Source organism: Lipotes vexillifer, unplaced genomic scaffold (genome assembly GCF_000442215.2).
Source record: "Lipotes vexillifer unplaced genomic scaffold, Lipotes_vexillifer_v1.1 scaffold459, whole genome shotgun sequence".
Taxonomy (NCBI): domain Eukaryota; kingdom Metazoa; phylum Chordata; class Mammalia; order Artiodactyla; family Lipotidae; genus Lipotes; species Lipotes vexillifer.
In genome coordinates this window covers 759,859-767,792 of record NW_006769874.1, presented here as the reverse complement: position 1 = coordinate 767,792, position 7,934 = coordinate 759,859, and the positions used below count along the sequence as shown (strand labels likewise).

At 50.6% G+C, this 7,934-nt stretch overlaps 1 protein-coding gene across 3 annotated transcripts in view; it reads left to right on the top strand.

Annotated features, from left to right (window-relative positions):
• The window catches only part of RPS6KA2 (ribosomal protein S6 kinase A2), a 369,352-nt gene that overhangs the window by 317,158 nt on the left and 44,260 nt on the right, over window positions 1-7,934 (top strand). For all 3 annotated transcript variants that reach the window (XM_007445912.1, XM_007445913.1, XM_007445911.1), the window contains one exon: window positions 1,290-1,378. In XM_007445912.1, coding sequence (XP_007445974.1) covers window positions 1,290-1,378 — 89 coding nt within the window. The remainder of the gene's footprint in view (window positions 1-1,289; window positions 1,379-7,934) is intronic.

The window sequence follows — 7,934 nt, the reverse complement described above, 5'->3', positions numbered from 1 at the left end:
CAGGAATCATACGGCCCGAATCACTGAGTACGAACATAATTTTCTCCTTAATTCTCATGAAGAATCTTTTAACACAAAAATGGGTTTTGCTCTTAGAACCCTAGAAAGAAGTCTAAACCCAGAGCCAGTCTTGCTGTAATAGCTTTTAAAACACAAACAAAAGAAAAAACAAACAAACAAAACACATCATTTTATTTTTTTGGCCGTGCTGCGCAGCATGCGGGATTTTAGTTCCCTGAGCAGGGATCGAACCCATGCCACCTGCAGTGGAAGTGCAGAGCCCTAACCACTGGACAGCCAGGGAAGTCCCTTGCTGTAACATCTTCATCAGAGCAGGCTTCCTCTGAGCGAGATGTCAGAGGGCAAACTCTGGGAGAGAAGCTGACGGAGGGCGGACGCGGTGAGGAGGTGGCCCTGGAATCAGACAGGCTCCAAATTACTGTCTCCCTGCTCAGTGAGAGGCTGGGCCCACCGCACCTGCAGGAGAATCCATGAAGGTGCTTGGCCTCACGACCAGCTCTCGAACTCTGCTTGCAGGTGGACACGCAACGTTTATAAAACCAGGAGGCACCTGCAAAGCTTACGGTTTTGTAGATACATCGTTATATAAAACAGAAGGAGAGCAGTTCGTGGAAGACACCCCGTAGAGAGGATGTAAACCGTGTTTCCCTGTATCACGTGACCTTACACTATGGATGACATGCGTAGCTACAGTCTACTATGTTGTTGTTGTTGTTTTTTTTGATGGCCTCTGTTCCTTTTAATTTTAAGAGGGAACAAGACCTTTTTTTCTAAAGCAAGAATAATTCCCTCCAGCAAATCCCAGGTGTGAACTTGTAACCTGTCGTTGGCAGTGACAGCATTTCTGAAGGGGCAGCAGCAAACTGTGGACATGTGGTTCCCAAAGCGAGGTCCTGCAAGGCCCTCCTTTCCCAGGTGTTGCCACAGACCACACCAGAGGCAGAGGAGAGAATCCAGCTGTCTCCTCAAGCCGAGAGTCCTAAAATGTCAACCATGCTGGCATCTCTCCAAAGCCTTTTTTGTTCTTGTCTTGGAGACCATAGTTAATTTCCATTTAAAATGTTCGTGGGATCATTCTTGTTTATTTTTAGTGGCCTTGTTAGTTTTAGTGAATCATTATATAGCTGTTGTAAACAGCTGCTCTGGGTCACGTGGATGTGATTGGATTTGTCTGTGAATGCTGACTGCAGAACTGCAGAGCCCTGAAGAAAACCCTGCTCCCTTTGGGGCTCATCCTTCTTACCCGAAAATACGACTGTGCCTTTCAGAGCCAAGCTGGGCATGCCGCAGTTCCTCAGCGTGGAGGCTCAGAGTCTTCTGAGAGCCCTCTTCAAACGGAACCCCTGCAACCGGCTGGGTAAGACTCCCTGAGCCCCCCGGGCCCGCCCCGGGCCGCCCACATGCTCACACTCTGCTCTGGTCTGGCCCCGCATTTCACCACGTTCTCTGACAGCAAAAGGCACTGACGCAGGGGTGGAAGTTCTGTCACGTGTTGTCCGAGCTCTGAGGATTTCAAAAACACACGGTCGCTGCCCAAGTATTGCTAGCTAACAGTCACCGTTTTTACACAAAATGGTGGCACTTCAGAACTCCGTAAACTAGAGACAGAACCCTGGAAAAGCCACCCCATCTAATTTGTCTTTGAATGTTACAGAGAGATCATAATGGTTTGCCCAGTTCTGATTTGGATCATGAATTAATTGATTACTTTTCGTTAATGTCTCCATCAGTTCAAGAGAGACACTGAAATAATCTCTGCTAGTCTAAGGCCAACTTGTTGTTCAGCTCAGCAGATCTTAACCCGATTTAGAACACACCTGCCTCAGAATCCAGTTTGCAGGGCTGTGAAACATCAAAGTGCACGTAAACATCTTTTGCACATCATTTCTGCCCCTGTCTGAACCCCTGAGACTGCCCAGTCTAGAGCCGCACCCCCATCTGGTATCATCAATCTTTTAATGTTTGATCCCAACAATTACTTTGGGTTAATTACCCCTTTATTTTGATTCTGTGACTCCTTCCTGGTGCTCTACCCAGGTACACAGCCTCTCACATTCCTCTGCCGATTGGTTCTTTCACAAACCAGGTAAATAAGTCATTTCTCTTCCTGAGCCTCTGGTTCCTCTCGGGATGACAATGATACACATGGAATTCTGCACTAGTAAAATTATTATCTCATTCAAATCCTCACAATACTACAAAGTAGATAAAAGGAGAAATGTTAGATTCACTTATGAAAAGAGGTATATCCCTAAGAATTGCTTTTAGCTGCAAAGTAAAGAACTCTTAAATAATTTAAAATTATTTAACCCAGCTAATTTAATGTTTCAAACTGCAGTGTATTCTTCTCACATTACAAGCTGTGTTGCAGTAGAGGGTTGTAAGCATTGGCTGGGCAGCTGAACTATTGCTCTCAAAAGCCCGGATAGGTCTGTCTTCTTAGTTTACCAGCCTTAGTGTATTGCGTTTTCATCCTCACACATGGTACCTTATGATCACAAAATAGCTGCTGCAGCTCCAGGCATCACATTCATGTTGAAGGGAGCACAAGGTGGCTCCTGACCAGAGCTTCCCAGCTCTGTGGGCACAGGGTCCCACATGTATCCCCCACCCCCCCAGGATCCCGGGGCCCCGCCTCACCTCATCATGCATCCTAGGAAACCGGCCGCATCATAGCTCATCTTCTGGTCCCTGTGGTTGACAGACTGTGCAGGTCTGGGGCACCACGTCCCTCTGGTGTTTCAGAAATGCCTGCTTTTTAGGCAACTGGGGGAATATTGGGGTTCCGTACTGATGGTCTCAGGCTGACCACCCACCTTTGGGAGGTAACTAATTAAAAAAGAGTTCCCCCCCCCCCAGTTTGACTGTTCTCTGATGGGAGTGATGGAGAATGGCTCGGTGTTTCGTGTAAAATAGGATATGGGGGTCTCTCACCCTCCGCCCTCCTTTTCTCTCCAAGTCTCAACCCTCACCCTCCCTCGAACTATCATGATTCTCACAACTTGATTCTTTTTTACTTCTCCCTTCGCCTGTAGAGAACTCCCTGAAATTTCACTGTAATTGGATTTAATGAATTGTGTGAAAATCTCAACTTGTTTTCATTTTATATGGAATTTTCTTTCTGTGGAAGAATTGGACAAAAAATATCAAGATTTAGAAAAACACAAGGAAGATAATACATAAAATCACAGTCTTGAGGAATAAAATGGTGTATTTATCAGACCCAAACACGAGGTGAGGGTCTCAATTTTTACCTAAAGGCCTCCCTATGTCATAAAGCGGCTAGCCAGAGCAATTTTTTTCTTGGATCATGAATTAATTGATTACTTGCTATACTTTTTACTTGATTACTTGCTATACTTTTTAACCAGTGAGTGCCTGTACAGTTCTTTGTGATATCTTATCCCCCTCCTGTCTTTTCCAATTGTGGTAAAATACACATAGCAAAAAGTATATCGTCTTAACCATTTTTTAAGGGCACAGTTCAGTAGTCAAGTACATTTGCAGTGTTGGGCAGCGTCAACACCTTGCATCCACAGAACTCTTTTCATCTTGCAAAACTGAAGCTCTGTCCCCATGAAACAAGAAACCCCCATTCGCACTCCCCCCCAGCCCCTGGCACCCACCCTTCTGCTTTCTGTCTCTGTGTTTTGACTCCCCTTGGGGCCTCATGTCGGTGGAAGCATACAGAATTTGGTTTTTCGTGTCTGGCTTATTTCACTTAGCATAATGGCCACAAGATTTATCCGTATCTTAGTATATGCCAGAATTTCCCTGATTTTTAAGTTGAATAATGTTCCGTGGAACAGATGTACCGCACTGTGCTCATCCGTCCTCCATCCGTGGACATTTGGGTTGACCCACCTTTTGGCTGTTGTAAATAACGCTGCTACGAACATGGGTGTGCAAATAACTCTTCAAGACCCTGAGCTCCAGAAGGGGGAATTCCTGGGTCCGATGGTAAATTCTATTCTTAGTTTATTGAGGAGCCACCTGACCATCTTCCACAGTGGCTGTGCCCTCTTCCTAACTGTACAAGCGTTCTGGAGCATTTTAGCCTCTCAGTCCGGCATGGCGGCCCGTGTCTGGAACCGTCCATTGTGCTGAGGTGTGAGGACAGAGGAGCCCTCGGCAGGGGGTGCTTTTGCCCCAGTCTTTCCATACGTCAGTTGAAAATGTCTGTCAAAGTAAAGCACATACTCTTCATCCAAGTAATTCCACTTCTGGGATGTTTCCTAGGACGTAGTCGCACAAGTACCCAGAGACATGTGGGATGTTGTTAGCGCAGGAAGGAGGGGAAGAAAGGAGCCCGCGTTCCCACCACCGACGGACGGTTCAGGGAAGCGGGGTCCGTCTACCCGGGAGGTGAGGCAGGTCTGCACCACTGGCTCGGAGATGCGTCTCAGCCAGAAATGAAGAGTTAAGGAAAAATGGCAAATGTCCAGAATAATCCTAGTTTTAGAAGAGAGGGAGGGAGGTGAGCAAAGGAAATTTCTGGAAACACACAAGTAGCTGTTAGCAGTGAGTGTGGAGGGCCGGGTGGGGAGGTGAGTTTTTCCTGTCACCCCAGACATGTCAATAGTTTGATTCTTTAATCAATAACACACACTCGTTTTATGATGAAAAGCCTAGTTTTTTAAAATTTGGTTTTGAGAGAAACACGGGATATTCAGAGACTTCTGTGTGGTGCAGGAACCCATTCTTGGCCTCGGAGCTGCCCAGACGGGCAGATGGCAAGAGTGTGGACTCGTCGGGGGCTTGGGGCCTGGCCTGCCTTCCTGTCGGCAGATACTAAGGGCCCTTTAATTAGGAAGGAGGGGGACGATGTGTATGCGACCCAGAAACACACGCACCTTCACCGGTTCCCTGATACTTTCCAGGCTCTGGCGCTGGGGAAACAGTGGAGCAAAACTGCGGCCCTCGTTCTCATGGGGCCTCTAGGATGGTAAAAGATGGGGCACACAAACACCCCTGGGCTGCCATGAGAAAGAGTGGGGGGAGACCTCAAGGGACAGGAGCCGGGGGGCTGCTGGAACGTGGAGGGAGCACAGACGTGAGCCGGGGAGGAAGCTAGGGAGGAGCCCTGAGTGGCAACACCAAGCAGAGGGGCGGGGATCCACCCCCCACCCCCGAGCAGTTACTTGCTGGGTGACCTTGAGCAGATGGCTGCCTCTCTCTGTGCCTGCTTTCCCGCCCTGTGAACCGAGGGTGATAGCAGAACCTCTTCAGAGGGTTGTTAGGAAGACATAAGGAGCTGGACCAGTGCCTGACACGTAGGAAACACTCTAGTGTGTTTGACAAATAAATGCATAAAAAAGCAGAGATAGGACTTCCCTGGTGGCGCAGTGGTTGAGAGTCCGCCTGCCGATGCAGGGGACGCGGGTTCGTGCCCCGGTCCGCGAAGATCCCACATGCCGCGGAGCGGCTGGGCCTGTGAGCCATGGCCGCTGAGCCTGGGCGTCCGGAGGAGCCTGTGCTCCGCAACGGGAGAGGCCACAACAGTGAGAGGCCGGCGTACCGCAAAAAAAAAAAAAAGATACTAGCCCAGTGGAGCCCACAGAAGCATGGAAAATGGCCCATCCACGGCCAAAGATTGCCCTTCAGATAATTTCTAAAGTGAATTATCATAAAGCTTTCCAGGAGTTATGGACCATCCTGCAGCAGTATTTCATATCCTAGGATGTCCAGACTCACATAAAAAGAAATTATAGTTGGAATTATTACTCACCCAACTTGACCCGAGTCAGCTACTAAATTTAATTGCCTGAAAATCTTTAGCCTTAAGGTGGAAATTATGTTGAGTAGATTCATCTTGGTCTGCACAGGGAGCTAGACTAGGAGGCTGGGACTCTTCCCCTTCTGATTGCCTTGAGCCTTGTTCTTGACTCCCCCCCAGAAAGTCCACTGGCCATTTGGGGAGTTCGTCAGTATCAGAAGGCCTCACCCAAACCCCGGTTCCTCACGTAGATCTGTGGTTTAACCACATTACCTTCAAATCAGCCCAGATCTCTGTCTTTGACACTTGAACTGTTGAAGAGACGTGTCTGTCCAAATTTCCCCTCTTGATCAGGACAGCGGTCATATTGGATCCGGGGCCACCCTGCCCCACTGTGACCTCATCCTCACTAATCACGTCTGCGACGACCTCATTTCCAAGTAAAGTCACATGCTGAGGTTCTGGGGTTGGGACTTCACCGTCTGAATTTGGAGGATCACAGTTCAGCACCTCCGAGAGGGTGTCCATAGCATTTGCAGTGGAAGAAACGGCAGAGGTTCTTCTGGTTGATGTCACACGCTTGGCAGGTGACGAGACCGAGGTCCTCGCCCCAGATCACCTGCCCAAGGCGGCATGGCTGCCGAGTCTAGAGCTGGCGTTTCCCCCCCATTGTCCCCTTAAGGTGCATTGCCCTCACCCAAAGAGTCCGCGTCTAAGTCTCCAGCCCACCGCTGACTGCAGTGTGCACTGCTCAGTGAGGTGCCCCATGCACCTGTGGCAGGTGCTGGTGACACAGGTAGAGGATGCTGCCGCGTGGGAAACCCAGTCGTGTGGGCAAAGAGGCCAGAAATCTCGGGTAGAGATCCCCCTGCCTTTCCCCTGCAGACCTAAGACACCTGAGGAGCCAGCCAGAGGGAGCCCCCTCCTCCGGGCAGGACGCCGGGGCTGAGGGGTGGGGGCAGAGCCAGGGCGGTGCTGGAGGGACAGACAGATGGAGAAGACAGACAGGCCGCCACCCAGGCCGGGCCTGGCAGGGCTGGGCGGTCAGTGGAGGGGAGGGAGGGATCGGGTGGTTCTCCGTGCCGTGAGTGGAGAGATTTTACTCTTGTCAAAAATGGAGTCAAATTTGAGTTTATTTCCACCACGGTGGCGTGTGGACCCGGCAGCTGGAAAACTGGATTATTTGGGTTTCGCACTTGGTGGAAGCAGGTGCAAAATGCCCGCCCAGCAGCGCTGCCCGGGACCCTTGGGCGGCATCTGCAGGCTTGTGCGTGTGCTGGGGAGGGGGCAGTGGGGGGCGTGAGCTCTGGGCCCGAGAAACGTCACAGGCGCAGTTGCAGAAGCAGAGAAGACTAGCACATGAGAGCACGCGTGCCCTCCAGGCGGCCTGGGTGGGGGCTGGGAGGGCAGGGCAGGCAGAGCGGCCTGGGACGTCCCCCGGTCGGGACCCTCGTGAGGACGCAGCAGGCGGAGCGCGGCGGTCTTGTTTCTCAGAGGATCGATCGTTCTAGTCGTGAATTACAGAAAGAGCCTCTTGGGGCGTCTCTAGCTCACTCCTGTGAGCATCTGTAACTTAAGTCCTGGACATGCTGGACTCCTGGGGGCACACGGGGCAGAGGTTAGAAAGGCGTTAGACGTGCCCGTGAGCATAAAACAGCGCAGCCGGTAAACTACCGCTGGTGACCGGAGAACATGTGTGGGCAGGGCCCGTCCACTCGCCCAGGGCTTCTGTTTTTCGTGTTTCCATTTTCCGTTCCAGACTCGATCTCCAGAGGGTGTGCTCTCCTGATCTGACTTCAAACACAGTCCGCTCTGGGCTCCAACCATCTCATTCCAGTCCCACGGGCATCGCTGTGACCTCTTGTAAAGGGCCGGCCTTTGACGGCTTGGTCAAGGCCGAGCGAACGCCCCAGCCCCTGGCTTGGAGCTGGTGGTCCCAAGCCAGCCCTGAGGGTGCTGCCGGGGCCCCGCCTCAGCCAGCAGGGTCCCAGAAGACACAATCTACGCCAAGCAAAGATTTTAAACAGTAAATGAAATTTCAAGCTGACCGACAATACTTTAAGACTCTAAAAATAATGTGTAGATGATCTATAAGTGATTGAGAAGTGAAAAAGCAGACCTGGTGTTCAAATACTGGGTGGTTGTGGACTGGCCTTTAGGAGTGTGCGGGCCCAGTACTGCACAGAGTGCAAGGGAA